The sequence below is a fragment of the Ochotona princeps genome, chromosome 6 (assembly GCF_030435755.1).
Source record: "Ochotona princeps isolate mOchPri1 chromosome 6, mOchPri1.hap1, whole genome shotgun sequence".
NCBI lineage: Eukaryota > Metazoa > Chordata > Mammalia > Lagomorpha > Ochotonidae > Ochotona > Ochotona princeps.
The window spans coordinates 14,183,585-14,209,517 of NC_080837.1; the positions used below are offsets into that span (position 1 = coordinate 14,183,585).

The 25,933-nt window shown below is 42.0% G+C and overlaps 1 protein-coding gene across 2 annotated transcripts in view; it reads right to left on the bottom strand.

The window, feature by feature from the left end:
- PIAS1 (protein inhibitor of activated STAT 1) overlaps positions 1-25,933 on the bottom strand; it is a 123,182-nt gene that overhangs the window by 10,419 nt on the left and 86,830 nt on the right. For both annotated transcript variants that reach the window (XM_004577951.3, XM_058665629.1), the window contains exons 7-9: positions 20,101-20,206; positions 9,156-9,229; positions 3,037-3,197 (exon numbers count right to left, since the gene is read on the bottom strand). In XM_004577951.3, the coding sequence (XP_004578008.1) occupies positions 3,037-3,197; positions 9,156-9,229; positions 20,101-20,206 (341 nt within the window). The remainder of the gene's footprint in view (positions 1-3,036; positions 3,198-9,155; positions 9,230-20,100; positions 20,207-25,933) is intronic.

Here is a 25,933-nt window from a genome sequence, read left to right on the forward strand (position 1 = left end):
GCTCAGTCACTGCACTCATATGGGGAGTGAACCAGCAGATGGTAGATTCTCTTTCTAGTTTTTATCTCTGCCTTTCATATAAGTAAATAAATCTTTATACTTTTCAATTTGTCTACGATAAGCAACTTTTTTTTAAGATTTACTCATTTTTTACTGGAAAGTCAGATTTACAGAGTGAAGCAAAGACAGGAGCTCCTCCATCTGCTGACCTGCCCAAGGAGCTGCAATGGCTGGATCTCAGCCAACCTGAAGCCAGGGACCAGGAACCTACACCCGCTACCCCGTTCCCCAAGGCCTTGGGCTGTCCTCCACTGTCCACCCCCTGCCACAAGCAGGGATTCTGAAAGGAAGTGGAGCAGCCTGGACACAAACTGATGCCTATATGGGATCCTGGGCGTGTAAGGCGAGGACTTCAGTCACCAGGCCACTGTGCTAGGCCCACAATAAGCAATTCTTATTAGATTAATAGCCTCTATGATAAGATATCATACAGACATTAAAAAAAAAGATATTTACAAAGATTGTATAAAATCATGGTCAGGACCCGGCACAGTTGCTAAAGTCCTCGTCTAGCACATGCTAGGATTCCATATAGGCGCCGGTTCATGACCTGGCTGCTCTACTTCCCATCCAGCTCCCTGCTTGAGGCCTGGGAAAGCAGACAAGGACAGCCCAAAGCCTTGGGACCCTGCACCCGCGTGAGGGAGACCTGGAAAAAGCTCCTGGTTCTTGGCTTCGGATTGGCTCAGCTGTGGCCACTGCGCCCACTTAAGGAATGAATCATCGGAAGGAAGATCTTTCTCTCTGTCTCTCCTCTTTGTATACCTGTCTTTCAAATAAAAATAACAAATAAATCTTTTTTTAAAAATCAAGGTCAAATTCTTAATTACAAAGTTAAACAAAACACAACAATATTGTGAATACCAAACAACCCTAATGACATATTTGAAAAAAAATTCTAGATAATTCTAAGCCAAAAAAAGCTTCTTTCTATTTTTCTAACTGTTCTTGAAAAGAATGTAAAAGGGTGTTTATTGGGTTAGTATGGTAGTGTACAAAACTAGCAACCTGTTAAGGGTGCTGGTGCAAATCCCAGCTTCTCCACTTCCCATCCAGCTCCCTGATGGTGGCTTGGGAAAGCAGTAGAGGAAAACCTAAATCCTTGGGACCCTGAACTCACAAGGAGACCCAGTGGAAAATCCTGGCTTTGGACCAGCCTATTTCAGCTATTTGGGCAGTGAAATCAATTAGATGGAGGATCTCTGTCTCTCTCTCTTTTTTTGTGTGTGTAATTCTGACTTTCAAGTAAAATAAATAAATCTTCAAAAAAAAGTTTCTGTTTGTATGCTTTAAACATTTATTTTTATTGGAAAGGGAGTGTTCAAGAGTAGAGACAGAGAAAGATCTTCCATCTTCTGGTTCACTTTCCAAAAGGTTGTACTAACAGGAGTTAGTCATGTGTAAAGCAGGAGCCAGGAGCTTCCTCCTGGTCTCTCATGTGGGTGCAGGGTCCCAAGACTTGAACCCTATTTTGCTGCTTTCCCAGGCCACAAGTGAAGAGCTGGATCAGAAGTGGAGCGGTGGGGCGCTGGTGCTGAGGTGGAGGCTTAGCGTGCAATCCCACTGCATCAGTCTCACGTTCGCATTTACACCCGTTTTTACAGGGGGACGTAACACTACGGAACGTGCAGTGCTGCTAACACAGTACGCCTCAAGTAGAGCCTGTGAGCACCAGCATCTGAAGAACAAAGCAGGAACACTTATTTCAGGATTTTGACTTACGTCTGGTATCTCTCAAACTCTAGGTGATACTTGCATTATCAAAAATATTCAATTTCTGATTACCATTTCAGACTCCTGTGCTTTTCCAAAGGTGAGCCGCCTTGAACATTTTGCAAGACAGCAAAGGTAATCTCTTCAGTTGTCCTTCTTTTCATCAGTTACTTTTACTCAGTGGCAAAAATGAAATACAAGGGAAAAAAAAAAACCCCAAAAGCTACAGAATAGGAATTAATTTCAATGAACATCTCAAGATGTCTAGTAGGAATACAGAGTATTAGTAACAAATATTTAACTATTCTGATGTAGATAAGGAAAAGCAAAACAAGAGAGGAATAAGGAAGAAAAGGACGAGCACCTTGGAAAATGGGAGAACAAAGGAGGCTGCCTTCTAAACAGAATCCCACAATTCTCCAGCTGTTTCTGTGAGTGGTCAGCACGTGGGGGACACATGGACTCATGTCAGAAGAAACACATACCCTGCTTAGGACCACTGGTGCTTTCCATGGGGAACATCAGGGAAGCGTTAAGAAGTGTGAATATGCTTCTTTTAGAATTTTTTTTCAAAGATTTATTTATTTTTATTGGAAAGGCGGATATACAGAGAGGAGGACAGACAGAGAGGAAGATCTTCCATCCGATGATTCACTCCCCAAGTGAGTGCAACGGCCGGTGCTGCACAGATCTGAAGCCGGGAACCTGGAACCTCCTCCAGGTCTTCCACGCGGGTGCAGGGTCCCAAGGCTTTGGGCCGTCCTCAACTGCTTTCCCAGGCCACAAGCAGGAAGCTGGATGGGAAGTGGAGCTGCCGGGATTAGAACCGGCGCCCATATGGGATCTGGGGCATTCAGGGTGAGGACTTTAGCCACTAGGCCACGCTGCCGGGCCCTTTTTTTAGAATTTTTTAAGAAGATTTATTTTATTTTATTTTTACTGGGATTAGAACCAGTGCACATATGGGATCCTGGCGCGTTTAAGTTGAGGATTTTAGCTGATAGGCCACTGCACTGGGCCCCTTTTTAAGGATGTTTATTAGCCAAGCTTGGCGACAGGCAACTCCCACTACACTCTTTAAACAAGGGTGCATTACACTAAAACTAATCAGACTCCTAATAGCTTACTTTGAAAATAATGATTTCTAGAATCATGAAAAACTTACAAAAGCTTAACTTAGAAAACAGTACTACTAGAATTATTATTCCAAGTTCAAAGGGATCACCAACTCGGAGAACAGATGGAAAAACCAAATTGACATACCCATCAATAATAAGGTGTTCATACGGAGCCTTCTTATCACAGACAGGACAGACCCAGGTTGGTTTTTTCTCATTCATCTGAATGTAAAGAGTTGCATCAAAGCACTGCAGGTGGGAACAGGTAAGGGCCCGGCATGGAATCGTCAGCCGCATTTTACCAAGCTTTAAGAGGGGGAGAGAGCGAGCGTTAGACCCAACTGTTCTCTGAAATTTAAGCTTTGATAAAAATTTCTTGACACACAATAGAAATGTGTTCTAACTTAAAGCACAGTGCATTTACTTTGTATCAGTGTGAAAGAACATTCAATACATTCTCTGTGAAACATACCTATAGGTTAAAAAATTACATGATTTCTTTGGACACAAAACACATGAGCCCACAGCAAAGGTTATTTACTCCAATTCAGAGCCTACAGATCAAGTTTCGGTGGGAAGGGCAATGAACCCCTGAAATCACACACAAAGTGTAAGCACTTTTCTGAAGAATATTTCCACCAAATTCTTAAGGCAGTTCCTGATACCACAAAAGTGAAGGACCACATAACTACGGATTAGAAAAAGGAAAAGAATGCTTTACTGAAGATTGAAGAGACAGAATATCCACTATCAGATTTACCTCTGAGCGAAAGCAGTTCACAGGAGAAAGCAATACATAGTAACCCTTGCTTGTGCAGGCTCACACACCTGCCCCCGCAGCTCTGAGGAGGTAGCCGGGGCGGCATTCTGGTTCACCCTTCCCCAGCAGCAGCGGCACAGCTAAGGCAGCCAACAGCCCTGGACTGCCAGCCTGTCCAGCCTGTCGGGAGACTTCTCTCCTGGCCTGCAGGTATTGCTTCAGCTGACACACACTGAGCCTTCCTATCTCTTGAGTGAGATCTCCCTCTGGGTCTCAGAGCAGCTAAATCTTGGCCCAAAGCAGAGTGTTCAGAGACCTGCTGCATCTCAGCTTCCTTCTTCAGCTTATCAAGTACCACTGGGGGGCCCGAACGTGCAGACTGGCCACATGATATAGTTACCTACTCTCAATCACCACATTACTTGCAAAATACCTGGCAAAGATTTCCCACATATACCTACACTTGAACAACAGAAATGCTGGAAAAGGATATGAGTTTAATGATGAAAAGATTTTTGACTTAGAGAATTTCAGGGAAACGTGCAATTTCCTAGTTTACCAAGGAAATTAACTGTCATTTGGAGCCCCAAATTATTGTTCTGGCACCAATGATTTACTGTGCCTTTAGGAAAGGCACTTAACCTTTCTGGGCCTCTTTTTCTATCTCTAAAGGAACACTGCTTCCTCCCGACTCCAACCGGATATAGTGATAAGGAATAAAAAAAGGATTCTGAACACATTATGTATTTTTCAAAAATTAGACAGGGTGGGTTCACTGTCTCAGCAGTATGAACGCGAGAGCCCAGCGTGGCCTGTCACCGCCTGTACTTCCAGTGCCACCCCGCAGATCTCCATCGGTCCGCTTTACCTGTGTGCTGCTTCTGATGGAAATGAAGCTGAAGGCAGCTCCTGGTCCCTGGGCCCGGAAATGCACCTGCTACACTACAGGGTGACAGTCCTGGGCAGTAATCAGACTCCGGCTGTGTATGACAAGCGGTTCCAAGAGGCACTATTCCTGAGGAGTGGGCAGGTCATCTGCAGCATTTCTCTACCTTGGTTTGAATTCTTGCCCCAACTCTTTACTGTGTGAATTCTGAATGTTATTTAGTCATTTGTAAATGGGTAAGAATAGCATCTATACAACAGAATTGTGAAGATTAAAGTATGTTTATATAGGGTCAGTACTGCAGTACAATAGCAGGCTAATGTCCTCTGCCTACGGCACTGGATGTCATGTGGGTGCTGGTTTAAGTCCGGGCTGCTCTACCTTTGTTCTAGCTCCTTGCTAATGTGCCTGGGGAAGCAATGGAGGACGGCCCAAGTACTTGGGTCGCTGCACCCATCGTGGGAGACCAAGAAGAAGCTCCTGGCTCCTGTCTTTGAACAGGCCCAGCTCTAGTCATTTTGGCAGTGAACCAGCAGACGGAGGCTCTCTCTTTCTCTGTGCCTCTGTCTTCCAAATAATAATAAAAAAATGAATATTTAATAAAATATTTATTACACAGTGCCTAGTACACAGTAAGTCTCCAATAGAGTCACCAGTATTTATTATAGTACAGCAATCTTTTGGTTTAGATCATTTTGCATGATAGGAAACCCACCCAACTCCAGCTCAACCATTCTGGTCTATGCTCACAAAGCACTGAACAGCTTCATTATGCTATGACTACAATTCTATCAAATGTTTATAATTTGGTTTACATGAACACCTGACAAAAAGGAAAAGAAATAAACTAGTTCCTTTAACAGAAAAACTCTCACCTATTCATATCCTGAAACATTTTCCAACTAACAATCTGTTTTGGAGTGCCAAAGTAAATGTTTATATCTGAAGTAAAATCTTAACTTACTTGTGAAGTGCCAACATCTACTGAGTTGGTATTTTTGCTGCTGCCTTACCACTGTTACAGAAACCAGAGACCAAAACCCCGCAAATACAGTGACAGTACACAAGGCTAGTGAGCTGTTCAGAAAGACAATGGGTGAGATAATGTTTCAGAATCCAAGTCATAGTTCACCAATTTTATGTCCTGAGAATCAGCTATTCCCCCAAGTCTTCATCTTAGATACCTCCAGCTCTATAATCCCCAAACAGCAGATCTTTCAGGCAACAGAACAACTCTGAAGCCGTCACAATCAGCTCACTGACAGGTGACCCTCTGAGTTTTTAGGCAACACGGACCAGTGAATGGCGCAGGGAAGATATTTATAAATGGGCACAGGAAAGGAGACATTAACTTTCGAATGCACTTTAAAATGAATTGCAACACAAATGTCAAACTCTGAAAAATCGTAAAAATAGCTGTTATATGATAATCCTCATATTACCAATTTTAAAAATCACTAATTTAAATATTAATTACTAAATATTAATCAGGAGAATCTGACAAATGGACACTGATTTTCTCTAACCGGAAAAGAGGCTAACCTTTGGAGGTAGTGGATATTGCAGCATCTGCCAGTAAAGCCAATAAACAATCTTACCAATAGTGACTAACAACACTGCGAGAGAAAACCCTCAGGTGACAAGTTTAACCAGCATAAATTATATCAAAAGAACCCCAAAATAGCAATCAAATGTGTACTTTTTCCTTGCACAAAGCCAGGAAGACGTATGCTAGTAGGAATAGTTTTACAACTTTTTCATAGTAATAAATTTCATTAAGTAGATTTCCAAAGAAATTTTTCTTTTATCAACTAAGATGATTTATGTTGAAGTTATGGGCCTGCAGAGTAATCTCATGATGTGGGTTCTCAAAAGATTCTTCCAGCTCTATTTTTAATAAATCAGAACTAAAAGATTTACAAAGGGCAAAATCATGGTTAGCTATCTTGGCTGTCGCCAGCTAAACGGCACACGAAAAACCACAACCCACCGATCTGGGGCTGAGCAGATCCCAACCACAATTTCTATGCAGGTGACACACTCAGACTCACATATTTCAACAGGAACAAATCTCTTTCTATTCCGTAAATTTGATATATAGATGAGCTATCATTACTTAAATTTGTTTCTCAGCAACAATAATATATGACCTTATTATTTCAGAATAACTGAAGGAATTATCCATTTAGCCAGACAGAAACCTATGAGTGTATTACAACCATAGATTATATATAGACTGCCATTCTTCCCATAGTCTCAATTTTTAAAGATTCATTTATTTATTATCTGCAAAGCAGATTTACAGAGAGGGAGAGCCACAGAGAAAGATCTTCTACCTGCTGGTTTACGCCCCAGGTGGTTGCAATAGCCAAAGCTGAGCTAATCAGAAGTCAGGAGCCAGGAGCTTCTTTCAGGTCTCCCACATGGCTACAGGGGCCCAAGAACTTGAGCCATTCTCCACTGCTTTCCCAGGCCATGCCAGGGAGTTGGTCAGAAGTGGAGTAGACAGGATATAAACCAGGGCCCATGTGGGATGCCGGCGTCACAGTAGTAGACTTAGGCTATTAAGACACTGGGTCAGCACCTATTATCTGAATTTTTAAAGCAGACATCAATTATGTACTGTGAAAACTTGGAACTAAAGAGGAAAGAATCAGGATGACATGAAAAATTCTTAAAAGTCGTACCCACTAAAAGGAGATGCAAAGAGTAAAAATGTGACTAACATTTTAATAGTACAGATAAGATTGCTTCAACTATAAAATTCAAATTCATTCCACAAATTAAAATTTGAGATTTAGACTGGAGAGTTTACTGTTTCATAGAAATGTTATTAATACCATATATATTAGAATAATGCAAACTGCTTAGTGAGAATGCAGGAAAAAGACATTTCCCCTAGATTGCAATTAAAAATAGACCTCACATATTTTCTAAAATTATCACATTCTCTGAATTGAGTTAACGAAGAAATGAGGTAGTTGGTACCATGTAGAGGAGAGTACCTAAGTCAGCATTTGAGGGAAAGAAGGTAAGATTAGGTGTATTATTAATTTTTACTAAGAAGTTCTAGGAGGCAGCATGTGACGTAGCAGGTAAAGCTACTGCTTGAACACTGGCATCCCATAGAGGTGCCAGCGAGTCCCAGCTCTACGCCTAGGGAGACGTGGGAAAAGCAGGGGAGGAGGGCCCAAGGGCCCCAACCCCACGTGGAGACCTTGATGAAGCTCCTGGCTCTGGCTGGCCCAGTCCCGACTGTTGCAGCCAGCAGGGGAGTGGACCAGTGGTTGGAGATCTCTGCTTAAACTTTCTCTCTGTTAAGTTGCCCCTTGAAACAAATAAATCTTTGTGTTTTTTTTTTTTTTTAAGTTTTATCTTCTTCCCATCCTGTATCTCAAGTTAAAAGCATGCTTTCCAAATGTTAATTTTTTTTTAAAAGTTTAAATTACCTTTACAACATAGGTTGCTATAAAACATTTATCTGATCCTTGAAATAATTTTTAACAGTAGAAAAAGCTGGAGCAAAAAATTTTCTTTAAGAAAAAATACTGGCTCTAAAGAGGAATAAAATGAGAAGTTACAGAAAAACTAGAATGGCAAATACAATGACAGGACTTGGTCTATTAACTCATTATATTCCTTTCTATAACTTATAAAAGTTTAATAATTAGCAAGATTTCCCTAAGCACACACCCCAAAATTTTTAAATGGTTTTAAAGTATATACTATATTTTAAAGCACAATACTAAAATTACATTAGGAGTTGGAGCTTGTTCACATTGTGTTTAGGCTTTATAAATCACAAATTACAGATGCAGGACAAACAACATTTAATGTCTATTTATGTTTTTTTTTGTATCTTGAAGAATTCCATAACATCACTGACACCCTGGTTTAGTAGATTTCAGGCAGGCTTGCCCAAACAGAGTAGGCAAATCAGGAAACAGCTGTGTCCTTTCATTCTCCACACTTTCTCCCCTATTCAGTTAAGCTCCGTTTGATTAGTTAAAAAACAAAAGGTAATCAAAATGTCAGGATAATTTACTATTAATTTTTTGCATGTTTGCACATGAAAGCCATCACTAATCCTTGTGGTACCAACATCAAATCAGTACAGAAATAAGCCAAAGGATACATTTTTGGGAGATATTTCTGCTATAGGTTTAGCAATTTTGCTGTTTTGATGTCAAATATTCATTTCATAGAAACTACTAATTCTGACATCTTCTGGTTTAAAATAAGCTTAATTATTTTGACATCCATAGCAAGTAAAATTATTTAAGATGAGCAGAACAGTTTTTAATTGGCAGGTTCTTACGTCACTTTGGGCAGTGGTTCCGCTGGATGTGTGCGTAATCATGGCTGCAGTTTTATTCAGAAAAGTACTTTTACAAAGCAAAGTTCGATAAACAGACTGAGCCAACAATCATTTCTTATTTTGAGATTTTACACTTGAGTTGGAGACATTAATCACACGCAATATTTCGGTATGTCTTACAAAGAATACAAAATGGTAAAAAGCTTTCAATTCTATCCACGCCCAGGTGTCACCCTTTTCCATACACTGTAACAAACACTGGCATTTTACACATCAACAGCAACACTGGTTCACACTTACTGGGCACAGCAGGGACACCCTCAGGCTGGTCGTAGCTATTTCACTGTCTGGATCTGCAGTCAATTTCTCTTTTACTGAAATCCATTGAATAGAAAACAAACAAACAGAACAATTTTATTAAAATAGATTCATTAATGACCCCTTTTCTTCATAGTTCTTAGGATAATATTTTCTTTCTTCTAAATCACAACTAATATATTTGGACTCTTATTTCAAAGGAAATTAATAAATAGCTCTTATAAAAGGAACAAATTTTTGAAAGATCAGATAATAAAGCATTCATTATATAATAATTTGAATTTCAAATTGTGAAAAGGAAACGTTCCAACTGCTTTTTCTTAACCACATTATTTGAGATCTACACTGAGTTATCTATCAAGTAGCTGTGCTCCTTTGGCCAAGCCAAGTCTCCTGCTTCAGCTCAGGGGCACGAGAATCCACACTAGACAATCTTCCGTCGTTCTATCAGGAGGCAGCAGTAGTCACTCTGCTTTTTCACAGCTCTTCCCCTCTTTAGCATTTACTAGAAGAGATGCTATACTTCCCACCTGTCCACCTGAGGCTTTTGCTACCATGGAAACCCTCAATGCAGAACAGTGACAAACAGCATAGGTGAGATGGGAAAGGTTTCCATATCCTGATAATGTTAAAAATAACTCTGCAATCATTTTTAAGTCTATATTGTGTAAGGGGCTCTAACTGGAATGGTTGGGTGTGTAATCAATCGTGGAACTTCAGAGCAGTGGCAACAACTATGACTAGACAGACACCATGAAGCAGCGAGGGAGAAGTATCCAGGCAAGTGCCAAGTGGAGTATCCTGAGATGGTCTGATCCTGGGATAATCTATCCAACTCTACATAAGATTAGCGGATTCTGATCAAAACTACACCAAAATCATTAACAGAGTTTCCTAATCTATAATTGTTCACTCAGTCAGAAGGGAAAAACACGAGTGAGATGTCAAGCTAGAAAGTCATTTGGGACTTAAAAATTCCAAATTTCCAGGATTCATGTGTTTCACAGACTGACTCTAACATTCAAAATGAAATAAAATCCTTGGTTCTTAATGTGAAAATAAAGCCACTATAACAACTTGTCAATTAATATCATATATAAATTACGAATAAAAGTCTGTCATTGTCAGCCCTTTCTTATAAAGATACTTTGAAGACTATTTTATTGGGGTTGGTACTGTAGCACAGTGGGTTAAGCCACCACTGCAGCATAGGCATCCCATTTGGATATGCTCCACTTCCCATCCAGCTCCCTGCTACCATGCCTGGCAAAGCAGCAGGTGATGGCGGAGGTGCTTGGGCCCGTACCCATGTGAGAGACTCAGAGGAAACTCTTGGCTCCTGGTTTCAGCTAGGACCAATCTAGCCATTGGGGCCATTTTGAGAGTGAACCAGTACATGGAAGACTTCTCTCATTTTCTCACTCCCTTTTTCTCTGCCTCTGCCTCTGTCCCTGTAACTCTTTCAAATAAAAATAAAGTGAAACATTAAAAAAAAAAGGAATACTATCTTCTTAAGGGCAACAAAAAATTACCATAAAAACACTCAGCTAGGGCCCGGTGCAACAGCTTAGCGGCTAGAGTGCTTGCCTTGAATGCACCGGGATCCCATATGGGCGCCAGTTCTAATCCCGGCAGCTCCTTCCCATCCAGCTCCCTGCTTGTGGCCTGGAAAAGCAGTCGAGGATGGCCCAAAGCCTTGGGACCCTGCAACTGTGTGGGAGACCCGGAAGAAAGTTCCAGGCTCCTGGCTTCAGATTGGCGCAGCACCGGCCGTTGCGGCCACTTGGGGAGTGAATCATCGGATGGAAGATCTTCCTCTCTGTCTCTCCTCCTCTCTGTATATCTGACTTTGTAATTAAAAAAATAAATAGATCTTTAAAAAAACAAAAACAAAACAAAAAAACCCACTCAGATATTTTTTTTAATGTGCTAACTGTGATGATTAATTTTAGGTGTCACATGACTGGATAAAAGGACCCATGGATATCTGACACAGCATTATTTCTGGGTGTATCTATGCAGGTATTTCCAAAAACTGGGTCCCAGGACATGGATCCCAAGGGGGAAGATGTGACCTTAAGATGTCATTCACTTGGCTGAGGGCCTGGACAGAACAAAGGCCGATTCATGCTTCCTCTTGGAGCTGGCCATTTCCCTCTTCCGCCCTTGGGCATCAGAACTTGGGGCTGTATGGCCTCTGGAAGCAGGCATTTGTACCAGTGCACCCCAGACCCTCAGGTTTTCAACCTTATCCAGAGTTTGGGCTCCTTGTTTGCGACGCCCCCCACCTTGGCCTGAGCTATACTAGTAACTTCCTTTCAGATGCTACACTGAGGAACATCTCAGCCTCCATACCTGTATGCACGCATTTCTCCTAATACTCCCCCCTCTGGTGTGCCTCTAAATATCCTTAGTGTTTTGTTTCTCTGGAGAATTCTAACACACTAGTCATTCTCCCAGCCTTGAGTAACTAGCTGCTCCTCGCTCCCCAGCACCTTTCCCACACACAGCAATGGGGACTTCTAAAGAAGCAATACCATAGATTATAGTATCAACCTTATATAAGACAAATCTCAGTGTTTAGTACTTAGAAAGGAAATTAAAATAGAAGAGGTAATGTAAGAGCATAGGACCTATAGCCAGCCTCAAAAAGAATTCAGCTTTAGTTTAGGTACTAAATCTCTCCATTCCCCAGTTTCATCATGTGGTAAAAGGGAATAATCATACATCATAACACCACTTTAAGGATTAAGTACATTGATATATGTGTGGTGTTTTTAACAATCTAACACCATACTCAATACCCATTAGCTACTGTCAGTCAAAAACGTGACTGCGTGGGCCCGGTGCCGTGGCCTAGCGGCTAAAGTCCTCGCCCTGAACGCCCCGGGATCCCATATGGGCGCCGGTTCTAATCCCGGCAGCTCCACTTCCCATCCAGCTCCCTGCTTGTGGCCTGGGAAGGCAGTGCAGGACGGCCCAAAGCATTGGGACCCTGCACCTGCGTGGGAGACCCAGAAGAGGTTCCAGGTTCCCGGCTTCGGATCGGCGCAGCACCGGCCGTTGCGGCTCACTTGTGGAGTGAATCATTGGAAGGAAGATCTTCCTCTCTGTCTCTCCTCCTCTATATATATATCCGCCTTTCCAATAAAAATAATAAATCTTTAAAAAAAAAGTGACTGCGTGTTCACTTTCTCGGAGAGGTAAACTTTTCTCTGAAATTATGTCAGAATGCTTATCAGTTTATATCAAAAAGAAAACAACACCTTTGCCATTATAGGCCTAATCTTGATCAATCCTCCCTTGTAAAATACTTTCAGATTGCACAAAGGTCTTTACTGGACTGGATTGAAGCTACAGTGAGCCACAGTTACAATTAATCTTGTGCTTGTTCACTTTTATAATGAGTTATCAGTTAATCACATGAGGCTGTATAGGAAGTTAATTAAAATTTTAAAAGCATTCTTTAGTTACAGTAGGTACATTTTTGTTCTTCCAGATTTACTTTTGTGTATTTGAAGGTAGAGTAACAGAGAGAGAGGGACAGAGACAGTGAGAGAGATCTTTAATCTTCTGGTTCACTCACACAAATGGCCACAGTGGCTAGCTCTGTGCCAGGTCAAAGTCAGAATCCCAGAATTGCTTCTGGGTCTCCCATGTGGGTGCAGGGTCCCGAGGTCTCAGACCATCCTTCACTGCTTTCCCAGGTGCATTCTAAGCGAGCTGGATCAGAAGTGGAGCATCCACACTTTAAACTGGTGCTCATGTGGGACGCCAGCATTGCAGGCAGTGGCTTAATCCTCTAGGCCATAACACTGGGTCCCAGTAGGCACATTTGAAGTGCTTAATGGCCACAGGTTGCTGGTGGCTATAATAGGGGTAATTGTTCTGCAGAACAATTTTTTGCTTGCTATGTTTTTGAAATGATGCCCATCATTCCCTAACCCGCCACCCCCCACCCCCAACACACACACTTTGTTTTACAGGCAAGGGAACAGATGCCAGCTTTCACTCTAGCTCTCTTTTTCAGTCTGCTTCAATGAAGACAGAACATCAACCAACTGCTGCCCAAAGAAGCCCACAGTCTGCAAACTGGTAGAGCAGAGAGCGCTCAGCTCCAAAGTGCTCTGCCAGAGGCGCGCTCAGGGAGCAAAGCCAGAGTCACTTCCTCTCCTGTAGGGTTTCTGAGGTGCCAGGGGAGAAAGCAGAACACCACGGACGAGAGGCAGGTGAAGAGCTGAGCAGGGAAGCTCTGAAGGGTTGAGAGGAATTCTCAACACTGAAGACAAGGGCCCGGCGGCATGGCCTAGCGGCTAAAGTCCTCACCTTGAAAGCCCCAGGATCCCATATGGGTGCCGGTTCTAATCCCAGCAGCTCCACTTCCCATCCAGCTCTCTGCTTGTGGCCTGGGAAAGCAGTCGAGGACGGCCCAATGCATTGGGACCCTGCACCCGCATGGGAGACCCGGAAGAGGTTCCTGGCTTCTGGCTTCGGATCGGCGTGCATCGGCCCGTTGCGGCTCACTTGGGGAGTGAATCATTGGACGGAAGATCTTCCTCTCTGTCTCTCCTCCTCTCTGTATATCTGACTTTGTAACAAAAATAAATCTTTAAAAAAAAAAAACACTGAAGACAAGAATTCCCTTTTTGGAATGTGATGGATGAGAAGGTGTGAGTACAGAGGACACTGGGAAACAGCAAGCGGATAGTAACTCCTGGAGCATCGTATGTGTCAGTCCAAAGAAGCTGGAGTACAGGGATGCATTATTTAAGAATATATATTTTTTTAAAGTAAAGGCAGTATGTGAGAGTTTAAACAAGGGCAATACTGTTTAATATCGAACATGTAAGTCTGACTGGACTTGGTGATTTCAGTTTAGAATCCTTGATTCCAAGGGATCAGTGGACTGCCCAGGTGAAGGCACATAGATGGAGGAAGACCTGAATGAACATAAGGACTCTCACAGGTGAAGCGCCAGTTTAAACCCCTATTCACAGAAAGTATGCAGGGAAGTGAAGCAAGGATGAAACAATAGGGAACACCAACATTTAGGAAGCTTTTCTCAAGGGAATCCATTAAAGACAAGTGATTGAAAAGATCAGAGAAAAGAAAGGAAGGCACTTCAAGGAGAAATCAGTTGGTATCAAACACAGAAGTATCCAAAATAGAAAATAATGAGATAAATGCTTTAAGTTTAGCAGTGCATAATGAGTGGCTGGCCTGATACTATTTGTATCTTAAAATATACAAATAGTAAGTGTAAAAAATGCTCAATACAATGAATCATTTGGGAAACATAAGTCAAAACCACCGTGAGGGTGAGCACTGGGGTGCAGTGCCAGCATCCTTATAGGCACCAGCATCTTAGATGCTACACCTGCTGCCCAGCTCCCAGTTAATGTGCCATGGAAAAGTACTAGAAGATGGCTCAAGTGCTTGGGTCCCTGAACCCACGTGGCCAACACAGATGAAGTTACTGGGTCTTGGGTTTAGTCTGGCCCAGCCCTCACTACCAAGGTCACCTGGGGAATGAACCAGCAGATTAACATTCTCTCTCGTGCCCTGGCAAGGTAGTCTAGTGGCTAAAGTCCTTGCCTTGCACGCGCCAGGATCCCATATGGGAACTGGTTTGTGTCCCAGCTGTTCCGCTCCCCATCCAGCTCCCTGCTTGTGGCCTGGGAAAGCAGTTGAGGACGGCCCAAAGCTTTGGGACCCTGCACATGTGTTGGAGACCTGGAAGAGCTCCTGGCTTCGGATGGGCTCAGCTCCGCTTGGGGAGTGAGTCAGCGGATGGAAGATCTTCTCTGTCTCTCCTTTTCTCTGTAAATCTTTAATCTTCAAAATCTTATTAAAAATCTTAAAAAGAAAAAAAAAATCTCTCTCCTTCAAATAAAAATAAATAAATCTTTTTTCTTTTTTAATTTAAAAATCACAATGATACATTTCACTCCAGTTAGAACGGTAATTATCAGCAGAGTGGTCTGGGACAGCAGCTGGAGCTCCGGCGTGAGGCGCCCACCTCCTGTCGCAGAGGGTCTGATTGGAATCTTTGCTCCTCTGCTTTGGGAGACAGGAGGAGGGGATTCAAGCACTGAGTTCCTGACACTCATGTGCGAGGTCTAGATGGAGTCCAGGGTCCTGGTTTCAGCCTGAGCCTGCCCTGCTGCTGTGGGCACCTGGGATGTGAACCTTCGGGCAAGAGAGCTCTCCTGCTCTAGCGCTCTTTCTGCCTTCTGAATAAAATGAACATAAACAGTTGTTTGTTTTAAAGAACGGCAATTATCAAAAAGACAAACAATAACAAACATTGATGAGGACACAAAGAAAGGGAAACTTCTGCTAATTTAGACTGTAAATTAGTACAGTCTGGAAAGAACATGGAGGTTTACTCAAAAAAAACAGAAATAAAAGTGCTATATGATCCAGCCGTCCCTTGACTGGTTATTTGAAATCAGCAGACTGGAAAACATCTATATTTCTGTGTTTATTTCAGCACTAGTCACAACAGCCATGATAAGGAATCAACCTAGGCTCTACTAACAAACAGGCAGCATAAACACAAAATGGAATACAATGCAGCCATAAAAAGGAATGACTGTCACATGCAGAAACATGAATGAAGCTTAGAGATTATTACGTTAAGTAATGTAAGTCAGGCACAAAAAGATAAATACCACCTGTTCTCATATGAGAAAGCTACAGGGTTGTTAAGAGCAATATATGGTAAGTAGAAGGTGTGGAGGAGGAGATGGAGTGAGGAAGGTTAACAAGGATAGAACACAACTGAACCACAGCTCCAAAGAATAACTGTAAGACAATAATCATTATTTTTAAAATGGTTATCAGAAAGGACTCTGTTTCCAATGTAGGGAAATGATAAATGCATTTATCCTGACATAACAGTTATCCTGATCTGATTATCACATACATATGTACATTTAGTATATGTCAATAAGAATCTATTTTTAAAAGAAGGAGGAAGAGGAAATCCTCTCTAGAGAGGAGCTTGTTCACCTAGTTTTTAAAAAAGAGACTCAGTAGGGAAGCGACAGCCAGAGCCCACAGAGAGAAAAGACCCAAAGTGTGCTTTGCTTTGTGGACTGTCACAACAATCACGTCGCCCAGTGCCACCAGGAGCCAAGACTCCTCCGTGATCATTCTTTTTCTCCACGGCTCACACATTAACTCAACTTTTACCCTTGAATGCTTCTCAAAACGGCCTCTACTTCTCTCGTCACTATTACTACTTCAGCTTAAGACAGCCCGCTCTCTAAGGCGTACAATCACAGCAGGTGTCTGAGTTGGCCTTGCAGCACTGGTTTTGCACTGCTCCCCTCCAACTTCAACTCAGTCCCTAAAGCCAGGTTCACATTGTCCCAATGCGATGATGTCATTACTCTCCTTAAAAACCCTTCCACGGCTCACTACCATCCGCCTCCACACAGTCCACACGCCTGTCTGCACCTCTGCTCACTGGTCACTCTCCTGCTTTGCTCCTTCCATTGCCCCTCCCATGGGTCTCGTCTTCCCAGCTCGGAGTTTAATTCTCCTTGTCCTTACAAAAAGCCATAAGCATCATGACTGTACCCCTGCTGCACCTCTGCTCAGCTCCCTTTTTTCTTCAAGGCACACGTTTAACTGTAACTCATCAACAATCCTTACCATCAATCACTGACTTTCCATTAGATGGCAGATTTCTAGCACACACAGAGAAGAATGTCTTGATTATTGCTATATTCTCATATTCTACACCTGCACGCGTAGACAGTATGTTTTCTTAAATGAGATGAACAAACAAAAGATTTGCTTTGAGCAGGAAAAGGGACCCATGACAGAGAAGGCTCTACAGTAAACTGGATACAAATACAGGAAGGGGAACAGTAACTGATGGTGCTGAGGGAGAGAACTGACTTCCTTTATCTGATGTCTTGCTTTGGTACAGCTTTGGCGAAGAGAACTAGGCTTGAGTGAAATATGCCTGAGGCGTAAGCATCTGCTTAAGGAAGAGGACAGAAGGGAGGCGAACTTGCCCAAGAGTTAGTACAAGGACTGTTTTTGTGATAACTACAAAGGAATACTTCTATACGAAAGTAGAAAGCACGAGCTGGCATGGTGGGACAGTGGGAAGCTACCAACTGAAACGCCAGATCCAACTGGGAGCCGGTTCGTAATGCAGTTCCTCCATTTCTAGCTCCTTACTAATGGCCTGGGAAAGCAGCGGAAGATGGCCCAAGCATCAGGAAGATGACATGTCACCCATGTGGGAGACTTGGAAAAGGCTCTTGGTTCTTGGCCTCAACCTGGCCCAGCCACAGTCACTGGGTCCTCCTGAAGACTAAATCGGCACATGGGAGGGTTTTCTCTCTTTCTCTTCATCTCTGTAACTCCGACTTTCAAATGAATGAACACATTTTTTTTAAGGCAAAAACCACAAGATCAACATCTACAAAATCAAGTGAATCACAGAATCAATTTCTCTGTAAAAAAATCTAAGTGCTTTCAACTTTATTCCTTCAAGAATGTAGTGCCTGGTTTAACTAATGAAACTTCACTAATAAAATTTATCTGTAAGTTTAAGAATGACTTACAATGAACACTTCTAAGTAATTTGATTCTTCAAAATTACCTGAGATTTTCCTTCGACACTTTTTTTAAAAGATTTGTTGATTTTTATTGCAAAATCAAATATACAGAAAGGAGGAGAGACAGGAAGATCTTCTATCTGAGGATTTACTCCCCAAGTGGATCGCAACGGCTGGAGCTGACCGATCCGAAGCCAGGACCCAGGAGCCTCCTACGTGGGTGCAGGGTCCCAAGGCTTTGGGTTGTCCTCAACTGCTTTCCCAGGCCACGCGCAGGGAGCTGGATGGGAAGCAGGGCCACCGGGATTAGAACCAGTGGCCATATGGGATCCCAGCTGGTTCAAGGCGAGGACTTAAGCTGCTAGACCATGCTGGGCCTGAAAGTTAACTCTTTAGTTGTAGCAGTTCTTTAATTACAACAAATTTCATCCAAGTTAATGTCCCATTGGATCCCTATGCCAATAAGCAGGACACCAACTGTTACAAAAATCTCCGGCCATGTGCAACTTGGAGATTTTGAATCAAGTAGCTTTGGGCTGCTCAACAATCAGTAGTTTCTTACAGAGAAAACAATTCCTGGGTCACCATCCAACTCTCCCTCCAGGTGGTGCTACAGCAATAAGCGGAGAAGAGAAGAACTTGAGCAAAGACATATTGCACTGTCTTTTAAGGAAGACATGTCTCTTTTCCTCCAGGAGCCCTGCTATCTCCTTGTTCCTGCCAATGGTGTCTCCATTTCCCCAGGCCCTAAGCCAGCAGAATATTGTCATTTTAGCTTTCTATCACCTGTCAAGGAATCTTCACCTCAACTCAGGATTACTGACATTTAAAGAACAGAAAATTCCTTTCAATGAACTCTTACGAGTTGTGGGACCTTTCACTCTGGCATAGAAACAAGAAGAGGGTAAAAGTTTGGGTATAAAAGAAATGAAAGCAAAATTAGATTTACTACTTAAGCTCTTTATTATAACAGTGTTCCCAACTACAAATCATTAGTGGGTTCCATTAATCAACTCACCTCAAGAACATTTAGCAGACAGATACCTAACTATCACCTATAAAAAGTTTTGCTCCTGGGCCCAATGCAATGGCTCTGTCGCTAAATCCTTGCTTTCCACACGTTGATATCTCATATAGGCACTGGTTCGTACGCTGGCTGCTCTATTTCCCTTCCAGCTCCCTGCTTGTTACCTGGGAAAGCAGTCGAGGACGGCCCAGTCTTGATACTCTACCCACATGGGAGGCCTGGAGAAAGCTCCTGGCTGCTGGCTTTGGATTGGCTCATCTTCGGCCATTGCGGCCACTTGGGAGAGTAAACCAGCAGGTGCAAGATCTTTCTCTCTGTATCTCTTTCTCTTTGTAAATCTGCCTTTCTAATAAAAATAAAGTAAATCTCAAAAAAAAAAAAAAAGTTTTGTTCCTGGTGTAGGTGCCATGGCACAGTGGGTAAAGCCTCAGTCCACTGTACCAGCATCCCATATGGGCACTGGTTCTAATCCCAGCTGCTCCACTTCCAATTCAGCTTCCGGCTAACGGTCTGGGAAGGCAGTGGGGGATGGCCCAAGATTCGGGCCCCTGAACCCATGTGAAAGACACAGAAGAAGCGCCTGACTTTGGAGAGGTCCAGCTATGGTCACTGCAGTCATTTAAGGAATAAACCAGCAGACAGAAATTTCTCTCCCTTTTCTCTTTGTTGTAACTGCCATTTCCAGTAAAAATAAATCTTATTGTTACCTAAATATTCAACCCTCACTGTCAAGCCAGTCATGAACCACATACACTAAACAAAGAACTTCTCTGGAAAGGTCTCTAACCTGAGGCCCTGACCCTCAAAAACCAGAGGCTGGATCCATTCCTCTGCAGACCTTACTTACAGTTCAGGTAAAACAAACCATCCAGTAGTAAATCACTTTGGAGAGGTTTTGGAAATCATATGATACAAATCTCTTCTTACAGATTAGGAACATGAGGCTCAAGTGCTGATTGATTTGTCCATGGACAAACTCCTTTCATTGACTGCATGCCAAGATTTCCTTCCCTGCTCCAGGAATGCTTTAAATTTATATTTATTCTACGAAATTGTATTAAAAGCTTCTTCATGTTCATGTACTAGTTTTACAGTGTAAATTTTAAGGCTGATAAATTACAGAAAACAACACATCCTTAATGTAAAAGATATGCTAAGTTCTCTTATGTTTTGTTTTACAAGGTTCCCAATGTTTTTAATCTTCTAGTTTAAAACAAAACAAAACAAAATCCTAAAATTTCTTGAGTTTAGAAAATACTACTTAATCCTTTAAAGAAATAGGTGAGCTACATAAATGAAGTAAGTTTATCATACGTACTTAAAGCTCTAGAATGATCCGGATTCCTTATTCCCTTTGCTCGTAACCTCTGAAGAAGAACTGTTGAGGACAACTGTTTTACAAGATATACTGCCATGGAATAGGTCTGGAAAAAAAAAGATGCAGAAAACAAACAACACATGTAAGTAAACAGCACATCTACTGTAACCCCGCAGAGGGAGAGAACGACTGCTTCTGAAGACAGCTACTGGGTGTCAGAGCACTGCCTCAGGTGTTTCCATGGACAGTCACTTATTTCATCCTAACCAAAAGGCTGCTGAGGCAGTCATGAGTCTATCTCCATGCTTACGGATGAGGAGAGTGAAGTATACAGAAATAAAAGAACATGCCCTAAACTCTGCAACTTTCAAGTGACACAACTAGGATTTAAATCCAGGTCTGTCATGCTTACATATTACCTATCTATTTATACTTGAGCTAAAAACTTAGGCCCGGCGGCGTGGCCTAGCGGCTAAAGTCCTCGCCTTGAACGCACCGGGATCCCATATGGGCGCCTGTTCTAATCCCGGCAGCTCCACTTCCCATCCAGCTCCCTGCTTGTGGCCTGGGAAAGCAGTCGAGGACGGCCCAATGCATTGGGACACTGCACCTGCATGGGAGACCTGGAAGAGGTTCCTGGTTCCCGGCTTCGGATTGGCGCGCATCGGCCCGTTGCGGCTCACTTGGGGAGTGAATCATCAGACGGAAGATCTTCCTCTCTGTCTCTCCTCCTCTGTGTATATCTGACTTTGTAATAAAAATAAATCTTTAAAAAAAAAACTTAAGGCACCTGTAGGAAAGGACACTGTTAAGGTTAAAGATCAAAGAAGGAAGTGTTAAGTGTTATAAACCATATTTGGTAGATAGTAGGTCTAAAAATGGCAGCTATTTAAAAAATTACAAACGAGATTCACTTCCTCATTTGTGACTTTTAACACATCTTTATGCCCCTGACTAGCTCTTGAAAAGATGGGGGAATATTAAAGATGTTCAAGAGAAGCTGCTTGCTTGGCAAATGAGTGGATGACATGCATTATCAGCTGAGGGACCCCGCCGGGGTGGCTCAGGCACAAAGGGTAAAGCAAACATCAGCACGCCAAGACTCAGTGAAGGGATACATGGTTGGATAAGAGGAAGAAAAGAAGGCTGGGGCTTAGGAAAGGGAAAAAGAAAAGAAGGCTGCATTATTTTCCATTCAGTATTGGGCTCAAGAGGAAGATCAAGAGACTTGAAGAAAACTAATTGCTACTACATATTTTCACACTTGCAAACAGTTTTCAAGGCACTTTAAACAGGTACCGAATACTACAGAAAACCTATTAAGATGTGAAAGAGCTGGTGAAACTACAACACAAACATATTTAGGTAACCTTCTCATGAACATGCCACTGCCTGGGACAGAGCGGGTGCTGAGAACCACCAGGGAGAGTAGGATGGCCCAGTAGCGCTGGTTCCCAAGGCCACGCTAGCCCTCTGCTGCCTTGGTCTCCCCAGTCCATGGGTTCTGAACCTCCTTACCTAGAGGCAGACCCCATATTTCAGTCATATTTCACACTTCTGAAAACATAATCCTTGTTTTTGGCAACAAGAAAAGTTATCCTATAGCACCTTCAGCAAGGTCAAACTCTCATTTAAAGTTCAGAAACTTATCCATGTGCACATGCTACGTATTTTCTGGGGGTAAAAATGAATCGTCAAAAAAAAAATCCAACTTATTTTAATTAATAAATCTCTTGATATATTAATAAAGAACAAATTATCTTGAACATACACTATACTAATTAAAAACAGAAAAGCTCTGGGGCCAGTCTTGTGGAACAGCAGATAAAGCCATGGCCAACATTCCACACGGGTGCCAATTCTGAGTCCCAGCTGCTCCACTTCCAATCTAGCTCTCTGCTAATGCACCCGAGAAAGCTGAGAAACCAGCGGAAGACAGCCCAAGTCCTTGGGTCCCTGTACCCACGTGCCAAACCCAGCAGAAGATACTGGCTCCTGGCTTGGGTCAGGCTCAGCTTCAGCAGAGGCAGCCAATTGGGACATAAATCAGCAGGTAGAACACTCACAAACTCTGCCTTTCAAGTAAAGATATAAATCTTTAATAAACAACCAAATAAACAAACTTAAAGCTTCCTTTGGGGGGAAAATCTTATTCACTGCTATTACATATTTGCTTAATACTTCAAGTATGAGAGAAACTACAGAAATATTAAGTAACATGGTGAAATTATGTGTGGACAGCTTGAATCGTCACAATTTAGAATTACCCTAAGGCTCCATATAAATATTAACGAGATCAAGTAAAAATTACCACAACAAATTCCATGAAGTATGTTCACTCTAGTCATAACACATAACTAAATAGATGGCGGGGGGGGGGGGAACTGCAGAAAGAATGGCAGGTATTGAACAAATGCCATTTGTACTGATAATGTGGGATTCGATTTCCTATAGAAGAGGTCCACTAGCACAAAGTCCAAAACCAAAGAGTGGTATAGTATTCTGCTAATACTTCTGCTAACCCTTCATAGCCACCTTATTGCATCCAGCGAGAGAGGACCAGATTACACTATTGGTTTTTTTTCCTCCCAGGTTTAATACTCTTTACACAGTCCATAAAATTTTCTCCACACCGAAATATAATCTATGCATCCGAAAGCTTTTACACTAGTATCTAAATAAGTTTTCTATAAATAAGGAGTTTAGTAAATGCTAAATGCAATGATTACCTGGGGTAGGAAAAGCAGCTACAATATAGTTATTGTTTTCAGACACTGTACTAGCTTTGTCATTAAAAAAGACAGTGATAACATTTCTCAACAGCAACCAATTATATAAATTATCTGTAAAATGTTAAGAGATTGTACAGCAACTAGAGTATTTTCATAAACTGAATTAAAATATTAAGCATAATTTTCTCTTAATGTTTGACTTCAAAAAGGTCTTTAACTTATAGGTCAACAAAGTGCAGCAGCCTGGATCCTGCCCTCCGGGAGGCTCTCTGGTTTTCCTCTGGAGCCACCAGCACACTCTCTTCTCCCACTGGGTTATCCCTGATCCTTCTGTGGGCTCTACTTCCTACACAGAAACAAAGCCAAAGGAGAAGAAGGCAGGGAACTTAAAAGTACACTAGAAGTAAAATAATCACAAAAACTTAAAAAACCCAATGGTAATGTAAGAGTAAAAAAAAACTCTGATAAGATGCCAAAGGGATGTTGGTAAAATTCAAAATCTATCTCTGAGAAAGATATCCAGTAAAAGGGGAACATAAGAATGTACCACTTGTACAGTTAAGTTCCAGCTAGTATAATATTTATTGTAACAACAGCAGAATTCTCAATGGCACAAACAAAACAAATATGCCCAGTAGCACCTGTTTCATTTAACCCTGTTCACAAGTTTTAGCCAAGAGAATAAGAACAAGAAAAGATGATAAGGATTTGGGTTAGGATAACCTGATCCACCTTATGCTCCAAACTGCCTTTTTAGAAATGCCAGATTAAAAACTAAAAAGGTATTGGAACCAAAATACAAACTTAGGTATGAAGCAAATATCCAACAATAATTGGTTTTTAAATGAAATAAAATCTTTAGAAAATATATTACAGAAATATTTATAATAGCAATGATCAAACCAACATGAGTTAACAAAAATATGCAATACTTAACAAGAAACTTACTAAATTCCAAAGAAACATAAAAAAAGATATAAGTAGGTGGAGAAAAATTACTGCTAGAATAAGGATATTACACAATATGAAAGATAAATTCTCCATACCTTGATTTATTAAAGAAATTTCATCCAAAATTCTCTGAAAGATGGGAAGGAATGGAAACATGATAATTCAACAGTACATCCAGGGACCATGTGTCTGTGGGAATTTCAACCTTGCCACTATCCTCAAAGACCTTATTTCTTCCCTGATTCTCAGATGACTTAACTCAAACTTCATATTTCAGAGGGTAAGGGAAGGCGTCACCTCTCTGGACCAAATATGCACACTTATTCATCCTCTCGTCTCCTATTAAGCAAACAGTTTTCTCCACGGTCACTAGTTACTCCAACCACGCGATTCACTATTGATCTTCTGCCCACCTGTCTCCTCTATATTTAATCTTCCACTCTCAAGAATATTTCTGCCATCCTCTTCAACACTCTAACCACACCCTCCCATGAAGACAAATTTTTCCCTCCTCTCTCACTTCAGATTCCCACACACTTACCCTTTCCAAATCTGTCCAATACTGTTTACATTCCTTCCTTTCTGAAGCTTTTCCCCCTTGGTTTCTCCTGTCCATCCTCCTCGCTGCTCCATCATAGATTCCCTGTGCTGTCCACACTCATTCTTTTTTCCCCGCTATTAAATACAGCATCTCCTCGGGCACACTTCTCTTCCTACTTGATACATTCCTCTAGGCTATGTCAGCCCTGCCTGTATGGCTCCAATAACCGCTAATACACATATGACTCACATTTTTTTTTCTAGCCCAAACTTACTCCCCTAGCCTGTCTGCTCAATTGTCTGTTCAATATGTCTCAAGGGCATCTCAAACTCAAAACCTCCAAAATGGAGTTCTCTCTCTATCTAGGAGTGACTATCCATGTCAATAATGTCTAAGTTGATATTTCTGTAGGACCCGCAAATGATACTATAAATATCCAAATGTCCTCAGCAGAGAAAAGGTTCCCACCTCTGTGCTAGACCTTCAATGGCCCCTTTTCCAAAGCAAAGCAAAACACAACACAGTACACCTAATCTCAGTTTTTTTGCTTTGTTTGCTTAACCCAGAAACCAGAGGGTTATCTATGACGTCTCTCTTGGAACCCACTTCCAATCCACCCCAAATCTGTAACTCTCCCACTTATCCCTACTCCACAGCCAGCACTTCAGTCTAAAACAATCTTTCATCAATTTTCCCAATAGCTAGTTCCCAAGAGACAGCATCTGGCATGATTCTGACCTCTATTCAAATTGTTCACCACCAGAAGAGAAACGATCAAGACACTCAGGGTTGACACTGGTTGCCCATAGGAACACTGGTTCAAGTCCCAGCTGCCAAACCTCTGGTCCAGCTCCCTACTAATATACCTAGGAAAGCAGAAGATTGCTTAAGTCCTTGGGCCCCTGGCATCTAGGGAGACTCAGATGGAGTTCCAGGCTCTTGCCTCCCGCTGTCCCAGCTCCAGCCACTGCAGCCATTTGGGGAGTGAACTAGAGGATAGAAGATCTCCTTCACTGTCTCGCCCTCTCTCACTCTACCTCATAAACAAATAAATAGATAAATCTTCAGAGAGAGAGACAGAGAGAGAAAAAAAACTTTTAAGCTTAATCACCTGTGAGGACCCCTCACTGCTACCACCCCAGCTGGTGGGCTGCTGTGCAGGCGTCTTCTCTGAACCTTACCTAGGAGATTCTTGGGTGTCTTTAAACTCTTGGACTGACAAGGCTTCCTTGGTAGCCTGCCCCGACCTCTCTCTCTATCTCCAATCTCCCTGCAGTACCTTCTAAACCTCATGTACTTCTCCTTCATGGCACTTAAAACAAGGAAGTTCTTATTTTTTATGTCTTGACCTGGTTCTAAGACCTCAGATCCATGAGAGCAAGAAACCTCTTTTTCTTGCTATGGAATTGTCAGTTGTGTTATTATGTAAGGCACACAGTAAATTTCGAATACATTAGTGAATAGGGTAGGAACAAATACCAAAAAGCTGTAATTTAAATATTGCTATTTTCAAAACATTTTCCCAGAAAAAAGAGATCCCCCCTTCCCCAAAATACAGAAAAAGTTCAGGATATATAAAAATTAAACATGTAACAGTAAGAATCCCAGG